General features: G+C 43.2%; 1 protein-coding gene across 2 annotated transcripts in view; it reads left to right on the top strand.

The window, feature by feature from the left end:
• The window catches only part of FLT1 (fms related tyrosine kinase 1), a 379,855-nt gene that overhangs the window by 317,358 nt on the left and 38,299 nt on the right, over positions 1 to 24,198 (top strand). For both annotated transcript variants that reach the window (XM_029602609.1, XM_029602608.1), the window contains 5 exons: positions 2,218 to 2,306; positions 6,911 to 7,070; positions 8,524 to 8,621; positions 19,716 to 19,838; positions 20,919 to 21,030. In XM_029602609.1, the coding sequence (XP_029458469.1) occupies positions 2,218 to 2,306; positions 6,911 to 7,070; positions 8,524 to 8,621; positions 19,716 to 19,838; positions 20,919 to 21,030 (582 nt within the window). The remainder of the gene's footprint in view (positions 1 to 2,217; positions 2,307 to 6,910; positions 7,071 to 8,523; positions 8,622 to 19,715; positions 19,839 to 20,918; positions 21,031 to 24,198) is intronic.

Raw genomic sequence — 24,198 nt, 5'->3', positions numbered from 1 at the left:
GTGCACCGATACACATGTGAATGGGCGCAGGTGTACTCATTTTAAAATTAGCCTGTGCTTGGATAGCACGCTACTCCACAAGCTTGAAGCCAAACCCACCTAAGATGGTAACTTTTAACAGGTGCACATTTCTTGACTTGCACCCAGGGTCACGGCTGTTTTATAATATATGCATGTATATGCGCGCATGTTATAAAATAGCCCGAACATGCGCACTTTTGCACGCAATTTTAAGTGAATGCGCGCCTATGCGCACAAATGCTTCTTCTATCATGTAAGTGGGGGGATTTCATCCAGTTCAATTTTAATATTCTTATGTGCCTGTTTGTAAACTGTTGTGATGGTATTTAACTTAACGACGGTATAGAAAATGTTTTAAATAAATAAATAAATAAATAAATATGCATTTATTGGAAATAAATAAATAAATAAACAAACGTGCCAACGCCGTTAACAGTTTTCCAAGTTCATTCCCAGTTCACCCAGGTAAGGGATAGGTCTTCCAAATGCCCCCTAGTTTAAAAGTCTCCCTTCTCCCCTGTTAGCCTCGACCCTTAAAACCCCACCGATGAATTTGTTTATCTTTATTTTATAACTTATACATCCTCCAAAGGAGAAGTACAGTTATGCGGCAGGGGAACCCGGCACGTGCCCTATGCGAGTAAGAATTTACGCGCTAATTTGAAGCGGATATCCAGGAACGCCCACGCTCTACCCAGACCATTCCCGTGCCCATCCCCTTTTTCTGGAACTTTTCATTCGTGCGTGCAGAGGGAGATACGCGTATACTTGGGTGGCTTGTAAAAATCCGCGCACCGGTCAAGATATTTGTGTATCTCCCGGTTTTGGCGCTCATTGGGCTTTTTTAAAATTTACCTTTAAGGTTGCATAGTAAGCTTTAGTGCATGGGGCCCTAAAATGTAATAGAATGCAGTTTGTAAAAAAAAACAAAAACAGTACGGATGATGCAAAATGTTCATTTTACACTATTCAGATCAATATTCAAAGGGTTTATCCAGATAACACTTGCAGATAGGACAAAACTTGAGATTTGAATATTATTCTACCCTCTCCGCAGCTAAATTATGTCCATACAACTCATCATCCACGCAAAATGTAGCCAGGGACAAAAAAAGTGGTGCTGAGGGCCTTCCCTTCTTTGTCCAGGCAGCCCCTGAAATTTAGTGAACAAAATTAGCGAGTAACTCTGGTAAAAAAAAAAATATCTGACTTATAGTTACCTGGATAAGTTTATCTGGGAATATTCATCAGAAAACATATCCAGGTATTTTCCACTGAATATTAATACTTAAAGGTGTCTGAGTAAATTTAGCCAGATAATTTTCCTGCTGGCTGGATTACTCAGTATTGATCTCAGGATGTCTGTACTTCATTATTTCATGCTGAATATGAAATCCTGGTTGACTTAACATAACATTTAGAAACTTCTATGAAGCATATCAATAGCACACAATCAGGCCGATGCAATAAGAGGTGTGGGAGAGCCAGCGCTCCGAGTCGAGCGCCCGCTCTCCCGACGCGCGTCCAGGCACCTCTCCTGGGCGCGCAATTTTGTATTCAATGAGGCTGTGCGCTAAGGAGGCGCCAGGGACACTAGCACGTCCCTGGCACCTCCTTATTAGTGGAAGTGGCGGCTGTCAGCGAGTCCGACAATCGACACTTAATTTTACAGGTGTCGGCCCTTGGGCAGGTGTTAATTTCTGAGAGTAAAATGTGCGGCTTGGTCGCTCATTTTACTTTCAGTATTCCGGGCAAATAACTAATAGGCTCATCAACGTGCATTTGCATGCGATGAGTACTATTAGTTTTTGGGGGGTTGGCTGTGCGTTTTCCATGCGCTATTCCTCCTTACAGTATAAGGGGTAACAATAGTGCATCTAAAACGCGCAGCCAAGCGAGGGCTAAAGTCCGCTTGGCTGAGCGCACTGTTCTGTATCAGCCTGAATGTAAAGAGAAGCCTCTGGATTGCCTGCAATTTCAAGTCTATAGGCTGCTGGTTAAATTACTATATGTACGTCACAAAAATTCAGAAACGAGGTGTGTTTTTGAGGTTAAAGACTTTTTTTTTCATGGGACCAGCAGTTTTGTGTTACTGAGAAAACTCCTGCAGGTTACTCAGGTTATGTAGACTCTTTGAAGCGCTTGTCCTGATGCCCTTCTGCCATTTTGAAAATGTATATTTTCTCTTTTGCGCAGGCCCTCTGATGGTTGTTGTGGAATACTGCAAATACGGAAATTTATCTAACTACCTCAAAAGCAAAAGGGAGTTCTTCTTCATTAGCAAGGTTCACATCGCTTTTACTCAGCATTTCACAGAAAAGATTAAACGTCTACAAAATGTGGATCAATGTCGGACAGCTTCCAAGAATGCTGGGCACCCTCAGTTCACACCCCCGCCAGCCTGAGCATTTCTCTGCTGGCTTCATTTCATGCTGTGGTGCTGCTGGCTGACCCAGGACAACCTGGACAAGTTGATAGGCCGCACTCAACTCATAAACATGCCTGTCCTGTAGTTCCGCCCACCTGAACTTATTTCTTCTATATTTGTGTTTCTAATTAATGGACAAATAAACCAGTGCTGTTTGTCACAAAGTTACAATAATGATAGCTCTAAGGTGGAGGGATACTACTTATTTACTTGACTTGGGGGGTTTATTGACCATGACACTAACCCCAAATGCACTGCATAATCTCCCTTGACATGACTGAGTCACTATTATTTATCGGGGGGGGGGGGGGGGGGGGGGGAGGGAGGATAAGGGGTCAGAGGGGAATATGGAGGTTATCCTCCAGATAAAAAAATGTTATTATAATACTTGGTAACTCCCAAACTCCATGTGATACATATAACACTGACTAATTAGTAATTTATTTTTTTCACACTAAGTATCCTGAGAGACAGATTTAACATATTGGAGGTAATTTTCAAAAACATTTATGTGCATAAATGCAGATTTATGCACGGAAATGGGCTTTCTGAAAATTGCCCTGAGGCTTCCAGGCATAAAAGCACGTGCGGAAGTGATGTTGTGTGTACTTTTGAATGTACTTGAAAAAGGAGTTCCCGGGGCAGCGTTGGGGGCAGGGAAACCATTTTTGCAAATACTTTTGATTTTCAGAAGCATGTACATAAATGCACCCATTTACACCTGCTACTAAGCAGATCTCTGCATATATATCTGCTAATTTTCAAAGCTGACTCGCATAAGTCCACTCTGAAAATTAAGGTTGAAGTCCATGGGCTGTTTTGAAATTACCCTCTTCATATAGAATATTGAGAACAGGAAGGGCAATTTTCAAGTAAACGACCCTTTACCTGTATAAAAAGGACCCACTGAAAATTGCCTTCTCCCTGTCTGAGGGTAAAAGTCACACTGTATTTCACATTCACACTAAGGGCTGCAACTTTCAAACTGTTCGTCCAAGTGTAAAAGCTGTGAGTACTTTTATCTGTAAACTACATGCCAATTTTTCAAAGGGAAAAAGTTGCCTTTGAAAATTGACTTGGAAATAGTACGCACACAGACCAGTTTCTGCTATTAGTATGCTACTTTTTAAGGGAAAATATATGTGCGTATTTTTTAAACTTCAAAAGTACACGCATAAGTGCTAAGTCATCCCAGCCCTGCCCTGGGAATGCCTCTCCTACCTGCACATAACGTTTTGTAGGAGTGAGACAGGGATATAAACTGTGCCCTACCCTCTTCAATGAGCTTCCCACAGAACCAGAAAGCTCTTCGCCTCCAGAGCTAAAACTAAATGACTCAGAAGTCAAAAACCAGCCATGTGCAGATAATTTGGTCATTCTGTCCCTTATTGCAGAAGGCCCATAAGAGAATCTAAACCTGCTAAAGACCTACTGCAAGGGTATAAAGCAGAGCTTTCCAAACTTTTCATGTTGGTGACACACTTTTTAGACAAACATAATTTCACGACACAGTAATTCAGTCTACTAGTAAACCAGAGGTTAAAGGTTAAACGAACGAAACATATTTCGACAATTTATGTATGTTTCCTTAAATATATACATAAATAAAATGTTTCACGACACAACCTATCTCATGAAAACCTTAAATTTATATTAAAAATATATATTCCAAGATTCATGTTATTGTTATAATTTATGAGAAACAATAATAAAACAAATTGTCTGTCCCCCACACACTCATCTCTCTCCTCCCCCCAGCACATGTCTGTCCCCCACACACTCATCTCTCTCCTCCCCCCAGCACATGTCTGTACCCCACACACTCATATCTCTCCCCCTCAAGCACATGTCTGACCCCCACACACTCATTTCTCTCCCCCCAGCACATGTCTGTCCCCCCAGCACGTTTGCCCCCCACTCACTCATCTCTCTCCCCCCAGCACATGTCTGGCCCCCACACTCATGTACCTCGTCTTTTTGATTGTTGCCAGTTAAGTGCTTCACTCCCTTCCATGATCACCAGACACTGCTGCTTGCAGTCAGCACTCCTCATGGCCAGGCCTCATCGGCAGCAGCAGCCAATGCAAGGATGGCTGGGCTCTTCCACCCACCAAGCCCCCCAAAAAAACGCGATTGACAGCAAAAATCACCCAATAATAAGCAACCCATAAACTGAAAAAAAAAAGTGAATCTCTAGAAAAAAAAAAAGCCCAAATTCGCATCAGAGTTGACCGGGCTTGCGCGACACACCTGCACACTGCAGGCGACACACTAACGTGTCCCGACACACAGTTTGGAAAGCTCTGGTATAAAGAAATACTTGCTCTACAAGTAAACCTGGAGAAAACAGAAATTATGATTTTCCAGAAAAGGCAGCAAAATCTCTAACATAAATTCAGATTCTTCCTAGTAGTGATTCTCACTCCTTTTCCTGTCATGCTGCTGAATATCCCCATCAAAATTGCTTCTTAGCCAGATAAGTTATATTCTGCTAAGTTATACCTGATAACAGGTCTGACTTATCCGGTTAATTTAACCGGGTAAGTATGAATATCGCTATTTATCCGGTTAACTTAACCAGATTAGTAGTGCTGCCCTGATCCACCCATTGCCCACCCAGAGGCTTATCTGGCTAAGTGGCGGCTGCTGAATGTAGCCGGATATTCAGCGGCTGCCACTTAGCCGGAAAAATCGCTACTTATCGGCGGAGTTAGGAAGGGAATTATGCTAAGCGGCGGCGGCACCGCTGCCGGCGATAATGTTTCGAACATTATCGCTGGCAGTAGCACGGGGAATAGCACCACTTTTTCCGATGGCGCTATGCCCGCCATAACCTGCAGCTGGCTGCACCGCACCGCCATGGTGCGGTGCGGTGCAGGCTATCGCCCGACCGCCCCCCTGTAGTGCAGGGTTCATCATTCTGCATGGAATGATGAATCCTGGCCAAAGTTAGCTGAATCCAAATCTGAATTTTCAAAGCCATTTTTGTACATGCAACACTGTTTTATGTGTGGAAATTAAATTACATTACATTACAGCTTTACCCTTTTATTCCACTCTACTTCACAAATATGAACCCGAAGTGGTTTACATCACAATGCAATAAGAATACAAAAATACAATAATCAATACAAAATAGTACCTAATACATAGTATAACTCCATCTCACACTTGCACTGGGAGACAGGCCACATATCATACAAAATGAATCAATAAACAATCCTTCCAAATAAACCCACAACACTCCTTCGTACAACATGTTCATCAAGATACCAAAGTACAACGTGCTGAATGTGGGCAAGCATAGGGACCCTTCCCCAGATTCAGAAAACCCTCCTCCCCACCCACCTGCCAAGCCCATGGCACCGCTAGCCCGCCAAGAGCTCTATTCGCCCACTGTATAATGAGGTACAGAGTCAGTGATTACCCAATGAAACATTTATTGTAGACAAGCATGGCCACAGCATACAACAACTAACAAACACAACGCAAGCCTATCTAATGCGTACTAATGTGATTGGTAGCTACCGGCCTAACAAGCTGGGTGACCAGCGCTAGATAACTCTCAACTCTGCCATTCACAACCTCCGACGAATCTTTTTATGCAGAGAGGTTTTGCCGGCATTCCCAGACCCAAATCTGTCGAAGACAAGGATCCTGGGCTGAGCGCTGCTCGCCTGCTGCCTTAGCCCCTTTCGCCATCAAAACAAAAGTGACACCCAGCACTGGATTTCCCCGCCCCTTCCTAGAAATGTTGCTCTTGCAAACCTCGTCGCAGGCAATTTCCCCGCCCCTATGGTGGCTGCTGCATGGTCCCTTCTGGTCCGAATTTGCTGGTCGCCCGCCCTGCTCCTTACTGCATGCTACAAATGGCCTATTTAAATTTATTTTTTTTTTGAAAGGTGAATGGGCAGGGATTGTCCACCTCGGAGCCGGAGAGAAAAAAAGGGAGTGGCTAATTTCCTGCTCCCCCTTTTATCCCAGCTCCACCCATCCTGCCTCTTTTCTCTTAGCCCTTCCTTCTGCTTATTCTCTTGACCCACCCTCCTTTTTCTGTCTCCGCCCCTCACCTCCCACCCGCTTCATGTCACCTTAATCCTTTACTTCCCTTCCTCACCCCCTCTCTAACCCCCCTCCCTACCTTCCCCCACAATGGGAAAGTCCCTCCCCACGTTGTGCTCCTGTTCCCTGAACAGGAGTCACAGGCCTCTAAACTACCAAAACCCCAGGAATGGAATAGCTTTGAAAGTTGCCCTCCTCCTGACTGGGCTTTCGGGAATCTGCTGCTATGTCTCTTAGACCTAGCATGGATGACAGGGCCGAATAATAACTTGCTTTGTAATTTAGAAGTATCTAAGGAGCCAATTATAGCAAAGCTTTCTTATTTCAGATGCCTCCTTGTGTAGCTTTCATAATCTACAACACCGAATTGTATTTTATTTTTTTATGATTTGGTTACAGGAATCAGCATCACAGCCGGAGCAGATGAAAAGAGAGAACGACATGGATCTGGCTGAGAGCAGAAAACCAAGACTGGACAGCATTGCAAGCGATGAAAGTTTAGCAAGCTCTGGATTTGAAGAAGATAAAAGTCTGAGTTTTGTTGAGGAGGAAGAGGAGGGTAGGTATTAAATCCTTTCTGCGCTACATAGGCTGTGATATTTTTACTTTATACTGTGCATCCCCAAAATACTTTGTGACTATCAGCCTGATGAAAATCCATGAGAAGGCTCTTGAAAGGTCACGTGCAAATATTATTAGATGTGAATGTAGTTTGTATTACCCAATGCAACAGGAAGATCTCGGATTTTCTCTTTGGTACCATTAATGATCTCGGGGGGGGGGGGGGGGGGTGGAGAACTGTTTTTACTAAAATTTAAGCCTGTGGCTCAACAGCTGATCTGTATAAAACTTCCCCTGTCCTCCCCCCAACACAGTCATGATTTTGCTCTCATTGGCCTTATTAGCTCATGCTTAATAGTTGTTACTATATGTCAGTACTTTTCAAATAGTTTGTTTATTTATTTATTTAAAAAATGTATATACTGCATATCAAGCAATTCCTATGCAGTTAACAGAATACATACAGAAAATTATGATCATACATAAACAAAAAATAAAACAATAAACATAAAGTAAAATAAAAATAACACTACTTCAATTTTCTAAAAATAACAAAATATTAATTAGGAACTACTCAATAAACATACTGAAAATTGTTTAAAAACTCACTAAAGCTATGTACCAGCAAATGCCTGAGTAAACAGAAAGGGCCGGATTTTAAAAAGTTTACGAGTGCCAGGCCTATTTTCAAAAGGCCCGGCAACATGCGTAAAGCCCAGGGACGTGTGTAAGTCCCGGGGCTTTACTAAAGGGTCAGGGAGGGGGTGGGGCATGGGCGGGGAGGGGCGGGGTCAGAGGCTCCAGGCCCAGCAGCCATTTGTCGCTGTGCTTGGGATTGCGCTCTGGCAGTTGGCCGGCAGTTGGCCAGCAGGCGCAAAAGGTAAATTAAAAATTTGGGGGAGGGGGGGGTTAGAGTAGGGTTAGGGGGAGGAAAGGTTAGGGGAAGGGGTGGGAAGGTCAGATTAGGGGTGAGGAATGGGGGAAGGCAGCGCGGCTCGGCACACACAAGGTGCATAATTGTGCACTCCCTTGTGCGCACCGACCCCCGATTTTATAACATGCACGCGCCTACGCGCACATGTTATAAAATTGGGCGTACATGTGCGTGCGCCGGGTAGCGTGTGAACATGTAGGTCGCGCACGCTTCTTTTAAAATCTACCCCTAAGGCTAGGTGGAATAATCCCATTTAAACCTTTAAACACAAGCATAATTATCTTGAAACTAATTGTCCATTTAATGGGTAACAAATGCAAATTAAACAAGATTGGTAAAATATGCTCACCTATGGAAATTCCTGCTTTGACTCTAGCTGCTGAGTTTTGCACCAATTGCAATGCTTTGTGATAAAGTTTGCATATTCTGCAATACCTTGCATAGAGCCAATCCACAAATGTTTGTTGGCACAATAAGAGTGTGCATACATTTTTATTTTGAGTTTGATTGTTTTCAGATGCAGATGAGTTTTACAAGCAGCCCATCACAATGGAAGACTTGATTTCTTACAGCTTTCAGGTGGCAAGAGGCATGGAGTTTTTGTCATCGAGGAAGGTTGGTTTTTTTTTTTAATGCAATTTTCTTGAAAGTATGAATCCAGAAAACCTCAGATACTCTCTATATGTTGTGCATCTGCCATCTGATGTGGTCCACAGGGATACTTCCGCTTCAAAATATTTCAAATAATAATAGTTACTGTGATAAGTTCCCAGTCAAAGTGCAGACAAGCTAGAGGCTTTTCACTAAAAATATACTTAAAGAGAAGATACATGGCATGTATTTTCAACATAGCCGGATAAGTAGCGAATAAACACTTATCCAGCTATCTTAATTAGCTGAATAAGTAGCAGTTCTTGAGACTTTTCCAGCTAAGCGGCATTGCTGCTGCCACTTACCCAGAGAAGTCAAAATTTATCTCTATAAGTGGCACAAATCTGCTATCATGCATATGTGTGCTCCTAATTTTATTCATTTAAGCAAGGAAATTTAACTTGCATATTTTCCTTAGCACTTGTTGGCTTTCCATGTGTTATCAAGAGTTTCCTGGTTCTTCAGCTTGTACCCCGCCCAGTTTACCCAGACCCCTCACCCAATCACTATTTGGCTATAAAGAATTTTATTTTGCCTTACACCAGATAATTAGCGGATGTGAATATGTGCAGGTAACAGCCATACACACGTTGCTTTGTAGGTTATAAAATAGCTCCTTGTATGTGTAAATGTTGGCCTTGCCACAGTTCGCCCCTTTTTTTCATACAAGCAAATTAATTCATGCACCATTACATTCATGTGTAGTTTTGAGGTTTTATAAAATAGCACATATGTGAATATATGCTATTTGCATGCTCATGTGCTGATTTGTACGCATGCAACTCTTTGAAAATTCACCTTAAAATGTGCTCATAGCTCACAAAACAGGTTCTTGCATAATTCACTCATGTGCACACTGGAAACAATTCTGCCCTTGCTCCAGGTACAACTTGCATACTAGTCCCAGTCACCAGTTTGGTGCACCATGGAGATAGGTTGCCTTTACTTCAAGTTCAGGCACAGTTCCAAATAGTCTCAATAGTCTAATTCTTAGGCAGTCCTTCTATATGCTAAGAGTAGGGTCCTTAGCTTTAAGAAGAGAACTGCTGAAAGCTCCAGATTCCATAGACGCCTCTAAATATCTACAGTAACTGAATGTAATCCACTTTGAAGTGCCTGAAAAAGCAGAATATAAATCTATTTATTTATTTAAAAGTATTTGTTACTATTAATTAGGGGTGGGGTACAATGGAACATACATAATCAATAAAACAAAGTAACATAAAAACAATATTTACTAAATAATCTGCATAAGATGTTAAACAATACCTCGAGAATATACAGTTTTTGCAGCATCAGAGTTAGTGGGGGAGCTATTTATTTATTTTTTATTTAAATGTTTTTTTATACCGAAGTATAGCTAGATGCCTTCACTCCGGTTTACAGATATAACAACTTAGTACATTTTGTCAATAATATATACAAAAACATTTTGTCAACAGTTGAAACAAACAGGGTATAACTGAGGTTAACCGAGTGCTAATCAACAAATTGAATGAAATTATGTACATAAAAACAGCGTAGAGTGGGCTAATTTATATAGTTTTAAATGAGATGTTGTTGACGGGGGAAATATGTTATTATTGATGGGGGAAATTATTTTTTTATGGAAAGGAGAGTATGTTAACGTTCAGTTTATCTATGAGAAGCTAATATTAGAAGTCTGTGGGTAATATGTAGTATCATTCTTGTTGGAGAACAATCAAGTTTAAATGTTCAGTGTAATAGTCTTGGGATATTATTATAACATTATATATATTATTATAACATTATATATAACATTATTATAACTATTATAACAGGCCATGCATGGTCAAAGGAGGTGATGCAAAATCATGTTGGGTTACTGGTACATTAGTCATTAGAGAAAACACATACAAAGGTTCTTCATTAGGAAATACCATCTTGAATAAATGAGTTTTCAATGCATCCTTAAAGAATTTGGGGGAAGGTCACGTGATGTGGTGAGCGAGGCCGGACGCACCAGCTCTCGCTCCGGGCGGCACATCTCCTACCCGCCACCATCCGCTAGCTAGCGCCCTGCTACGACACTTAAATCTTACAGCTCTTGAACCGCTTATGTCGATAACCTCGTTTATGTCCAAATCGCCTTCGGTGATGCCTCCGAAAATAGCAAAGAAGGACAAGGAGCAATCTCGTGGCCTGGAACCTAAAATGGCGGCCGCATCTCCTGCAGCGGGGCAAGGCGGAAAAGACCAGCCGGGGCTTTCTGTGCACCCGATGACGGCGGAGATTAAAGAGGCGATGAGTGCAGTGCTAGATACTAAATTGGAAGGGATATCGGCACAACTATCCTCCTTGCAAGAAGCCCTGCGGGATTATGCCCCGCGTATCGCCCTCGTCGAAGAGAGAACGTCTACCTTAGAGGACAGCGTAACCGTCTTACAAGGCAAGGTGCAAACTTTGGAAAATACAGTAAAGGCTCAAGATGACAAATTAGAGGACCTAGAAAATAGGGCTAGGCGGTCAAACATCAGATTCATTGGCCTCCCTGAGTCTCTTGAGGATAATCTCCTTAGGCCCGCTATTTTAAAATGGCTGCCGGATGCACTGGGGCTCCCCGAACTGCAGGACAACCTGGAGATAGAACGGATTCACCGTATAGGGGCCCGGAGAGAGGGGATGAATCGCCCGCGCACGGTGATCGCAAAAATCTTAAATTTCCATCATAAGCATTTGGTCTTACAGGCGGCCAGGAAGCAAACCACGCTAAGCTTTCAGGGGACTGAGATTCGGTTGGCGCCGGACTAATCAGTTAAAGTGGCGGCCATGCGGCGTGCTTATGGGCCGACTTGTAGCAAGCTCATAGAACAGAACATGCGTTTCTCTGTACAGTTTCCTGCGAGGCTGCGGATTAATTATGGCGGCACGTGGACTGCCTTTGAGACGGCTGAGGAGGCAAAGCGGTTCTTGGACTCCCTCAATAAGTAACACTTCTTGCTGAGTTGCTATGTTTTTCTGTTTCCTGTGTCTAGCAGGCTACATGCTCCATTAGGGTGGCGGGTGGGAGCGCTGTGCTTCCTGATCACACACACAATTTTGACCTCCTGGTGGGACCTATGAGTCCTCATATATTGTTGGGTTTCATATGGGGTATAAGGGGAAGGGAGGGGAGGGGGAAACTACTGGTACTGATAGTGTTTTTTGAACGGGGTTGTCTGGCTAGGCTGCACTGCTCCTTGGGGCTTCTGGGTGAACTCGGGGGCCATCTGGAGATACAGTCACGAATTTGGCGGGAGGGCGGGTTAGGCTGGGGGCCTGCCCTTCCTATGTTTCCTGTTCTTTATACTTGTCTATTTCGATGGCTTTGGGATCCTGGTTAGATGGGCAATAAGTACCGCTTAATTTCTTGGAATGTCAACGGGCTAGGCTCCCCAATAAAGAGGAAAAAAGTATTCCAACACTTACAGCGATTACATGTAAATATTGCCTGCATCCAAGAAACGCATCAAAGCCCAATGGAAAGTGCGAAGCTTTGTCGGGAGTGGGCTGCAGCTTGTTATTATTCGGCAGCTCAGGGGAAGAAGGGAGGTGTAGCAATCTTAATCCACAAAAACACTCCCTTTTCTATTCTACGGGAAATTAAGGACGACGCAGGTAGATACATTATCATTATAGGCACGTTGGCAGGGCAACCTATTACTATATGCAATTTATATGCCCCTAATAAACCTGATTCTGCTTTTGTCAATCAGCTCATCACGGTCCTTTTGACTAACATGCAGGGGGAGCTTTTCCTCGCAGGTGATTTTAATAGTGTATTAGACCCAAGTCTGGATAAATCACAGCTGCCGCTTCGCCACCGGTTGGCGTCTGAAACTGGGGTATCCACTTATTGTAAGTCTTTGGGGTTGTTAGATGTCTGGCGGGTGCTGCACCCTGAAATACGAGAGTATACCCATGTGTCAAAGGCTCATAGCACCCTCTCAAGGATTGATTATATTCTTATCCCTGACACACTCTTTGCCCGGGTTGAGGGGGCAGAGATAGGGGACATAGTGGTGGCGGACCATGCACCCATTTGGGTGGATTTTTGGCTCTCGGGGCCTCGGCAGAGTCAGAGAGTATGGAGGTTCCCGGGACATTTAAATACAGATAAGACTTTTCATCAGTTTCTGAGGCAAAAATGGGAGGCCTTTACTGTCAATAATAGCCAGCACTTGGGAGACCCTATTTTGTTTTGGGAAACTAGTAAAGTGGTCCTAAGAGGGGACATTATTGCTTATTCCATTGCCAAAAGGAAAAAGCTTAATGCTGATATACTGGATTTGGAGGCGCGGCTGTCAAAAGCTAAAAGAGATTTGGCTGAGTCCCCCACGTCTTCGCGTAGAGAGGCTTATAGAGCATGCCTGATGGCGTTGAATGCGCACTTACATTTGCGAGCCCAAAGGTCCCTTAAAACGGTGGAACATAATTTTTTCAGACATGGGGATAAATCAGGGAAGTTACTGGCGCGATTGGTGGCCATTAAGCGGAAAAAGGCGTTCATAGGTGGACTGAAGTCTTTGAAGGGCTCCCTGGTCACAACTAGTCCTGAGATTTGCGAAATCCTCCGCCAGTTTTATGAGGGCCTCTATACAGAGGACCGGCCTGGGGGGAGGCTGGAAGAGGATGAGTTCTTCCGGGGATTGACTTTACCTCAGGTGTCCTCGGAGCAGCAGATTCTCCTTAGTAGGCCCATCACGGAGGGGGAACTCAGGGGAGTCATTCACACTAGTAAGCCGCATAAATCCCCAGGGCCCGATGGCCTTTCGGCCGAATACTATAAGATTTTAAATTCTTGTTTACTAGGCCCTATGACGGCCTTCTTTAATAGTGCGCGAGAGCAACGGAGTTTCCCTGCGCATTTCACGGATGCTCATATTGTAGTGCTACCTAAACCGGGGAAAGACCCATGTCAGGCGGCCTCATACCGCCCAATTTCCCTTTTAAATTGCGATCTTAAGCTTTATGCCAGGATCCTAGCGGGCCGCATGACTTCCATATTGCAGACAATTATTTCCCCTTATCAAGCAGGGTTCGTGAATGGCAGGAATGCGGGAGCTCATGTCCTAGGGCTAATTTCCGCGATAGAAATGGCTCATGCCTCTCACATTGAAGCCCTAGCCATAGGATTCGATTCCGAAAAAGCCTTTGATCGCGTTTCATGGGACTATATGTTCTCGCTATTGCACCGGTTTGGGTTCCCCACCCCTTTTATTGATGCCATCTCTATTCTATATAAGTCTCCTGTATCGTATATTAGAGCTAATGATGTAACCTCTCAAGCGATTCCACTTCAGAGGGGAGTACGCCAGGGTTGTCCCTTGTCCCCTATTTTGTACATATTGATTTTGGACCCCTTATTAAGAAAATTAGCTGAAACTTCAGATATCAGAGGGCTCATCTATAAGCAGAGCCAATTTAAAGTCGCTGCCTTTGCAGACGACATGCTGGTTTTTTTAACTAACCCAGTGGCAGCGCTTCCAAAAGTACTGCAGATTCAAGCCGCTTTTGGGCAGTTTGCTGGGCTAAAAGTCAACATTGAAAAATCTGAGGCGTTGGATGTGTTGGGGACATTACATGCTTCTTGGCCAGGCTGTTTCCCTCTGAGGTGGGTCCAAACTGCTCTTAAGTACTTGGGGGTCTATATTCCAGCTAAGCCACAGCTCCTGTATGATTTAAACATTGGTCCTCTAAAACAGAAATTGCTCAGCCGCTTGGACGGTTGGCGTGGACTACCTCTTTCGCTATCGGGGAAAATACTGCTTTTGAAAATGATGGAAATTTCCAAATGGTTATATCTCTTCCGCATGCTCCCTGTGTGGCTTAAAAAGAAAGATGCCCTGGCAATACGCAAGAGCATCAGAAGATACCTGTGGAATGGTAAGCGAGCGCGTATCTCCCTCAACACCCTCATGATGTCCCGGCAGGAAGGGGGTCTACATTGCCCGGATCTGGAAGGATACAACCAGGCGAGTTTACTTCAACATGTTCGGGATTGGATACTTGGGACGGACTTTCACTCTCCAATAGACTTATACAAAGACTGGTTGGCCCCCTATGCTCCAGGGGCCGTTTTACACTTGGACGGCCGCGATCTGCCGGTGTATATTGCGCAGAGTGTGGTTATCAAACCTTTACGGCTACAGTGGCGTTGGCTATGTCACCAGTTTAAGCTAAATGTCCATTCCACGACATACCTACCCATCCGCGGCTACCCACGTTTTGTGCCGGGCATGACTCAACATCTCTTTAAAACCTGGGCAACTTTGGGCCTATGTTGTATGCGGCAAGTCATCAAAGAGGACTCTGACTCGTTTCAACTTTTTAGCTTTCAGGAGCTGCGAGATCGCTATCAGCTGCCCCAGGAGGGTTTTTATGGCTACCTGCAATTGAGACATTTTTTGCTAACTGAAAGCCAGCTTCATACCAACTTTTCTCAGTCTGCGAGCCTGGGCAAGCTGCTGGCGGGAGACGATGGCAAACAAAACACCTGTTCCCAATATTATGCCGCCCGGCAAGATCTCATTAAACATCAAGGCTTGGAGTCTGTAGCCACAAAATGGAACTCAATACTTCCGAACACCATTTCAGTGGCAGACCTGAGAACCTGCTTTCTCCGCATCCCGACTACGGTGGAAAATGTGCCTTTGAGGGAGAAACTGTACAGATTTCTGCATCAAGCCTATTATTCTCAAACCCAAGCATTTCGTATGGGGATCGTCTCAGGCAGTCGGTGCATACGATGTGGCGACCCTTCCCCTCATTTCTATCACAGTTTTTGGACATGCTCGGTTGTAACGACGTTCTGGAATTTTCTCCGTCGTCTTATCGTCCAGTTGTGGGGCTGGACGCCACCCATGGATCCAGGATGGTGGCTTCTTGGACTGCCTGAGTGCCCTGGAGGCGAGCTACCAAACTGTCAAGCGAAGTTATTAGGAAAATTTATTCTTATTGCAAAAACTGCGATTCTGGCACAATGGACTGAACCCAGACCTCAGTATGTACCAGTGTGGAAGAAGAAGGTGTCATGGCTTATGCATATGGAATTGCTGTCTGCAAAACAAGTTTCTCTTTCAAAGTTTACAGCTACGCGGCAACTGTGGGCTGACTACATTTCTTGGCTTCCAGAGGACGAGAAGAACTTTTTGCCTTGCGGAAATGGTGGTAGCCTTATAGACCTGACATATGAAGTGGGGGAGTAGAGGCCTCGGGTGGTCTGAAGCAGACTGCAATTGCCTACAATCTATATATCGTGGCTCAGTGTATGTTTTGGCACGTATGGTTTGGCACCTGTGTGCTGCTCATGGTTATACCTTGTTCATTCAGAAGTTGTGGCTTACCCTATATCATACCCTATATCATGTCAATCATGTCAACTCAGTTAATTCAGTACCAGTGGGGGAGGGGTGGGGGAGGGAGGGGGTGGGAGGTTCCTCGAGATACCTGGGGATGGAAGAAATTAAGAGACGGGTTATCGCAGTTTTACAAAATGGTGTTCCCTTGATTTCCAGCACGTAGGAGCTCTAGCTCCATTGTGTGAAGCTGTATGTCATATATTGTGCTTTATTTGTTTACTGCATAGCTTGCTTTAGGCCCCTGGTTACTGTTGCTTAATGCTTGTTAGCAGTTATACCTTGTTCTGGTGTTTCTTCACTGGTTTTGTACAATGTAGTGTGCTGAATTGTGTAAGACCCTTCTCTAAAATCTTAATAAAAATGATTTACACAAAAAAAAAAAAAAGAATTTGGGATCTTTAGTCAGTCATATGTGACTTGGCAGTGAATTCCAGAGAGTGGGTCCATGCATAGAGAAGGAGTGTTCTCTAGTTGTAGTGAGGCGTGCTGTTTTGGGAGATGGAAGGTCTAACAGACATTGGTCTGCAGATCGCAGAGCTAGTGAAGGAGTATGAATTCTCAAAATGGAGATGATGTAAAGAAGATTATGAATAATTAAGGCAGCTTTATACTGTATACAGAAATGAACTGGTAACCAATGTAATGCTTTAAGAATGGGAATGATGTGGTCGTGTATATGAGATCCATTGAGTAAGCGGGCTATTGAGTTTTGTATAATTTGTAATGGCAATATAGTAGACAGAGGTAAGCCTGAGTATAAGGAATTGCAATAATTAATGCCAGACAACACCAGAGACTGAAGAACAATGCAAAAGTTGGAAGGTTCTAAAAGGTTCTTGAGGTGGCATAGTAGTTTTAAATTGAAAAAAGAGGTTTGAACAACTGATTGAATATGTGATTTAATTGAATCAAATAAATGTTTGATCCATTATGTGTAAAGATTGGAGAATTTGAATAAGAAGCAGGTTGCCCAAGAGAGGGAACTTCAGTCTTTCTTAGATTGAGTGATAGTTTGTTCTGTAGCAACCAGCCTTGAATGGTGGACAGACATTCAGAAAAAAATTGATTGGTGTCATGTCAGTTGGATCGTAGTGGAAAAGAAAACTGGATGTCATCAGCAAAAAGTTTATATGATACACCTAGTTGTCCTAGAATTTGATATAGTGGAATATAATAAAAATTGAAAAATGCTGAGGAAAGGGCGGAACCCTATGGAAGCCAGATTGTACGGGGTACCAGGATGAACTGAATGAATGCATTTTTATCTGATATGTGCGATTGGTAAAATTGAAGAAAAAACACGTGAGAAGTGAACCAGCCATTCCTACTTCTCTGAGACGTGATAAGAGTATTGCATGATCCAGTGTATTGAACGCAGAACTAATATGTAGCAGAACTAGAATGTACCTTGTGCCAGAATCAAATCTGCAATGAAAAATGTCTAATAAGAGATGAGAAGAGTTTCAGTGTTGTGAGATTTTCGAAAACCAAATTGGTGATTGTCTAAGAATTGAGAATGTTGACATAAGACGGATGATTCAGTGACTTTTGTAATAAAAGGGAGAGAGGAAATGGGCTGATACTTGTCAAATTCTAAAGTGTTGAGCTTCAACCAACCCTGGTTCCTTGAGAGGGCAAACAGGTAAAGTTTTTTTGTTTTCACAGCACACAACCAACCTTTTTTTCAGGACCACACCCAAATTCTCCCTTCCAGGCAGCCTGTAGGTTGTCTTTTAAGCTTCCCTTCATTGCCCACATTCTGTACCTGGCTAGCGGGCCGATACAGTAAAGTACGTTCCGGCGGAGCGCACTGTTAGCCTGCGTTTGGCTGCGTGTTTTCAACGTGATATTTTTACCCCTTATACAGTAATGGGTAATAGCGCGTCGAAAACATGCAGCCAACCCCCCGAAACTAATAGCGCCCGCAACATGCAAATGCATGTTGATGGGCCTATTAGTCATTCCTGCGCGATACAGAAAGCAAAATGTGCAACGAAACCGCACATTTTACTTTCAGAAATTAATGCCTGCCCAAAGACAGGCGTTAATTTCATCTGGCACCGGGAAAGTGTACAGAAAAGCAGAAAAAAATGCTTTTCTGTACATCCTCCGACTTAATATCATAGCGATATTAAGTCGGAGGCCCCAAAAGAAAAAAAAATTTAAATCTGCCCGCAGCCCGTGGGCTGGAAGACGGACACTCAATTTAGCCGGCGACCGTTTTCTGAACCCGTGGCTGTCAGCGGGTTCGAGAACCGACGCCGGTAAAATTGAGCGTCGGCTGTCAAACCCGCTGACAGCTGCCGCTCCTGTCAAAAAGGAGGTGCTAGGGATGTGCTAGTCTACCTAGCGCCTCCTTTTACCACAGGCCCTCATTTACATATTTTTCCTTACTGAATCACGTGCCCAGGAGAGTGGCCTGGGCGTGCATCGGGAGAGCCGGCTCTCCCGCAGGTTTTTCTGTATCGCCGGCTCTCCCGCGGGTTTTTCTGTATCGGTCAGAGGTGCAGAAAGGCTCCTGTACAGGGTCTGCATACCATGTAAGATGTATTAATGCATAATTATAGACATAACAATAATAAAGATATTTGGCACCATATTTGGCACCATATTAAAGACAGTCCAGCTTTGTAGCAAACTGCTGTTGTGTTGACCTCTTTAGTTAGTATAGCTATATCATTTCCTCATTAATTTTCAAGTCTTTTATCCATCCATGATTATTTATATACACTACAGCCAGAATAGCAAACACACAGTCACGGATACAGCACATAACTCTTAATAACTTCAAAAATAAATTGGACAAGTTTTTAAAGGAAACAAGTATCATTATGGCGATATAATTAGGCTCCTGGAACAAGAAATCACATAGGGACTTAATCTGAGTGCTGTATACGAGCTCCTTGAGGACTTTGTAATCACCGTTGTAGAATATGCTACAGATGCACGTGAATAGATGGGTTTCACCTTCCCCTGGATCATCACCACAGAGAGCTATTAGGTATATAAATCAATATTCAGTACAATTTATAGTTCATTCAGGAAAATATAATCAGCAGTAGAGATTTCCCTACTTTGAAGAGCTAAGTGGACGAAGGAGTTTATAAACAAGGACACTAGGATGGACATGGTGGTGTGATAGTGTGGTAAAGACTGATTGGGGTAGCATTGAGGTGGGAGGCTGATTGTGTATTAATGGATTAAAGGGAATGGAGCAGGAAGAGGTAGAAGTATTTCAAGAAGCTTGTACAAGTCTACCTCAAAAATATTTTTTTTGGGTTATTAATTTTAAAATGTATGTGGGAGCAGAGACTTCTGACCTAAATATAGTTTGTTTTAGTGTTATAAAACTGTTTGATAAATATTTCAATTAGTGAAAGAGTTACAAGAATGTGGATTTATATCTGTGTGATCTTTTCTTTTCAGGGTACATAGCACAAGTTTTGACAAATGCTCCCCTTGGTAACATTAATTTAATTGAGGACTGGTGGCTTTCTGATCTGAAGAATCATTTATTTGAGAGAAAAAAAAAGTGCTAGCGCTCACAAGAGCTTCCTGTGCAGTTCAGTCAACTTCCTTTACAAAATGTGAAATTATTTTATCGAATGAACTATGAAAAATGACACCAGAGGGATTCAGGAAATTTGTGGGTAGGATTGAGGAAATGCATTTTGATTATGTGACTGTTTTATTATAGTGCATTCATCGAGATTTGGCAGCCAGAAACATCCTTTTATCTGAGAACAATGTGGTAAAGATCTGTGACTTTGGCCTTGCAAGAGATATTTATAAGGATCCTGATTATGTGAGAAAAGGAGATGTAAGTCAGTAATTTATTAGTTTGGTTTAACTCTTTTAAATTTTGTAATAACACTGAGTATTTTTAGAATATTTAAAAAGTGTATTTTTGTGATTTATGTATGAGCACCCTGGGAGCCTTTATAGGGGTCAAATTTCAAAGGGTTTAGGCACCTAACTTTGAGAGTCAGGCATCTAAATTGACATCTTTGAAAACTGACTAAACTCTCTACATTTAGGAGCCTATTTTCAATTGGTGCCTACATTTAGCCCCCTAATAAGTGGGCATGGCCAAGGGACAGAGTCAGGTTAGAAGTAAGTTAAGCACCTATTGCTGATTTTCAGCACTAGGTGCCTAATTCAGATGACTGAATAGAAGGCCTAAATTTAGGAGCCTCAGTTTTAAGCACCTAGAGTTAGGGACATTTTCAGCCCACAACTTAGGCACCTAAGTTTGGCTGAAAATCTGTTAAACTTTAGGTACCTAAAACTGAGTTCAGGTGCTCAGCTGTCTTGGAATATTGGCCTCTGTGTGGAATCTATCAATTTGCTGGCAAGATTCCATCGGTAAGCCAGGTAAAGGAAAAGCATAACTCTCCCCAAGAAAGGCAAGCAATTACTCCAAAATGCATCAAAAGGTAAAGGTTGGCAGGCTGCACGATCTTCAGTATTTACTGGGAAACCAGTAAACAGCACGGAACAAGCAAATGATGTGAGATGGAAGCATAAAGTGAGCTGCTGAGTTCTGTAAGAGCTGAAGTGGGTAGGCTGGTGATATGATATGGGAGCAAAGCAGAATATTAAGCAAGCTACAGCTCGGTCCAAAGACAAAGAAGAGCAGATTTTATAGGTACAAGGGCCAGTTGCCCTATTTCTTTCATGACTTGTATGTCACATAGGATGTTAAGTTGAAAAATTTTTCAGTTTTAGATTGTGTGAAACATTTTAGATTCCGTGGAAGGAAATTATGTGACATGAATTTTCCAGCAAATGCCTAGTGTTAGGTTAGTGACATCGTTTTCATTTTGTAACCCAGCTTTCATCTTTAGCTGAATGTTTCCTGTCTTTAAAATATCTGAAATGATGATACGTTGTTTCCTAGGCACGGCTTCCTCTCAAATGGATGGCTCCTGAATCCATATTTGATAAAATTTATACCACAAAGAGTGACGTTTGGTCTTATGGAGTTTTGCTGTGGGAAATATTTTCCTTAGGTATGTACCGTAAAACTCCTACTCCCCCAGCACCCGATACAGAATCTTAAAGTTTAAACAAAATGCATGCTGTAAGGAATGAGAATTTTGTACTGCTCCCTTTGCCTTTTCAGTTATTCAAAGCAATCGTGCACCGTAAGTGTGGAGGAGGTTCCTACCTCTCTGGCTGCTTTCCACATAGTTTGGCAGTACATTTACCTTTTTTTTTTGTACTAATTAAAGGTTTACTGTCAATGTAATATTATGGAGTATGGATGTTCCCTGCATGTACTGTCAATTTAAATTGTGAATAATTTTGGACAGAAGTGCTTTATAAATACAGATAAATACAAATGGTCTGAAAATAGCAATTTGTGATTGTGATTGTAAACCCTACCCATAATCTAGGCCATGGGTAGGCAATGCCACTGCATGCAAATACATCTTATGCATATTAAGGGGTAGATTTTAAAAAAGAGCACGATCGCGTACTTTTGTTCGCGCAGCAGGCGCAAACAAAAGTACACTGGATTTTATAAGATACGCGCATAGCCGCGCGTATCTTATAAAATCCTGGATCGGCGCGCGCAAGGCTGCCGATTTTGGGCAGCCTGCGCGCGCCGAGCCGCGCAGCCTGCCTCCGTTCCCTCCGAGGCCACTCCGAAATCGGGGCGGCCTCGGAGGGAACTTTCTTTCTCCATCCTCTCACCTTCCCCTCCCTTCCCCTACCTAACCCCCCCCCCCCCCCGGCCCTATCTAAACCCCCCCCTTACCTTTGTCCCTCGATTTACGCCTGCTAGAAGCAGACGTAAATCTATGCGTGCCAGCGGACTGCTGGCGCGCCGTTATCCGACCCGGGGGCTGGTCCGGAGGCCTCGACCATGTCCCCGGGCCGGCGCCACGCCCCTGGTCCCGCCCCCGAAACGCCGCATCCCGCCCCTGAAACGCCGCGTCATTCAACCCCGCCCCGACACACCCCCTTTAAAAAACCCTGGGACTTACGCGCGTCCCGGGGCTCTGCGCGCGCCGGCGGCCTATGCAAAATAGGCGCGCCGGCGCATGAGGGCCCTGCTCGCGTAAATCCCGGCGGATTTACGCGAGCAGGGCATTTAAAATCCACCCGTAAGAATGTAAGAACATAAGAAGTGTCATGCTGGGTCAGACCAAGGTCCATCGAGCCCGGCATTCTGTCCCCGATAGTGGCCAGTCCAGTCATAAATATCCATCAGATCATCAATAGCAGATCTATTTCTTGTGTCTCACTCCCAGGGTTAAGCGCTGGCTTTCCCAGGTCTACCTGGCTATTAACTGTTTATGGACTTTTCCTTGTCCAATCCTCTTTTCAACCCCACTGTGTTAGTTGACCTGACCATGTCCTCTAGCAACAGATTCCATCCCTTGATTGTGCGCTGAGTGAAAAAGACTTCCTACGATTTGTTTCAAATCTGCCAGTTAGTAGCTTCGTGGAGTGGTCCCATAGTCCTAGTGTTATTCGAAAGGGTAAATAAATGTTCCCTATTTACACCTTCCACCCCACTCATGGTTTTATAAATCTCAGTCATATCATCTTACAGTTGTCTCTTTCCCAAACTAAACAGCCACAATCTGTGTAGCCTTTCTCCATAAGGGAGCTTTTCCACCCCTTTTATCATTTTGTCACCCTTCTCTGTACCTTTCTATGTCCACTTTGTCTTTTGGGAGATGGGGCAACCAGAATTTTCAAAATGATTTACACACTTAAAACTGAGTGGAAGTGGGCTTTTGAAAATTGCTACAATATACACCATTGAATTGTTGATAGGTTTTACCCGCAGAAAGTGCACTTAGATGGGTAAATGGCTTCTGAAAATTTATTTTATTTATTTAACATTTTTCTATACCGACCTTCAAGGCTGAATACCATATCAGGTCGGTTTACATCGAACAGGGGTAGCTCAGTATAACATAACGTAACATAAGGAACAACTTTTTATAATTAGTGGAGACAAAGCAGAGAAGTAAAAAAGTTACATAATAACAAGGACCATGAACTAGGAAGCTGATTCAGCTGGAAAAAGAGAAGCCTTAAGAGGGAATTAAATTAAATACATTGTGAAATGACCGAGCTTGGTCTAGAGCTAGTTAGCTTATTAGGGTAGGAAACTAGTAAATGAGGAGAATATTGGAGGGGCGAAGTTCCATATTCAAAGCTGAGTAGTTGTAGTTATCTAGTGAAAGTTTGAAGGCTCAGGGAAGGCTTGTAAGAAGAGCCAAGTTTTGAGTTTTTTTTTAAATGTTGGTAGGCACGGTTCCCTTCTGAGTTCTGCAGGGAGGTTGTTCCAGATGGCTGGACCTGCTGTAGAAAAAGCTCTACAATATGTCTACAATAGTATAATAAATGTACATACGTAACTCCTTTGAGAATTCACCTGAGGTACGGTTGCACATTGGATCTATACAAAATTATTATGATATTCTCCCTTAAGGATCTTCTCTCTCCATAAGATCCACAGAATAATCACTTGGTACTGACGTTTCTATCAGCAATATTGTTCTTGTGCTTTTCTCCTTTCCCATAGTTATCTGGTTTTCTTTCATCAAACTTTTATCTATTGGAATAGGAATGTCGCAGGTATTCATTCTCTACAATTTTCTCAAAGTCGTGATCCCAGTGCTTTTCTGGTATGGTGGTTATAATCTTTGCACAATTTATAGTGGATGAGCCTTACCACCTTATTATGCCTTTCTGGTTACAGGCCTTTTGCCATCAAGACTCCTGTGAGGGGTCTCTCTCCTCCAGATGAAATGCTCAATATTTCCAATTCTCTGATGGTACACTGGATCTTTCAAGCTGAAAGTCCCAAAACTGAAATATCGAGGATAAACCAAACATATATCTTGAAAACCCAACTGGCGCATGGCACTTGAGGACTGGAGTTGCCTCCCCCTGATCTAGGGATTTAAAACTAAAATTTCAAATGCATTCACATATATAAAATGCTGTTTTATGGGTGTTAATGGGCTTTTGAAAATTGCTTGGGGGGGGGGGGGGGAGGTTGGTACATGTAAACGTATGTGTAGGTGCAATTCCATATGTTCTTCAATATGGACAGTAAAGAGGAATTCTGGAGAATGGAGTTGGGGTGGGAATAACATTTATGCACACACTTTCGGTTTTTGAACCTCTGGGCATAAATTTACTCTCACTGA

This window comes from Rhinatrema bivittatum, chromosome 5 (genome assembly GCF_901001135.1).
Source record: "Rhinatrema bivittatum chromosome 5, aRhiBiv1.1, whole genome shotgun sequence".
Lineage (NCBI taxonomy): Eukaryota > Metazoa > Chordata > Amphibia > Gymnophiona > Rhinatrematidae > Rhinatrema > Rhinatrema bivittatum.
The sequence above is the reverse complement of the archived record's forward strand: the minus strand, read 5'-3'. Positions and strand labels throughout refer to the sequence as shown.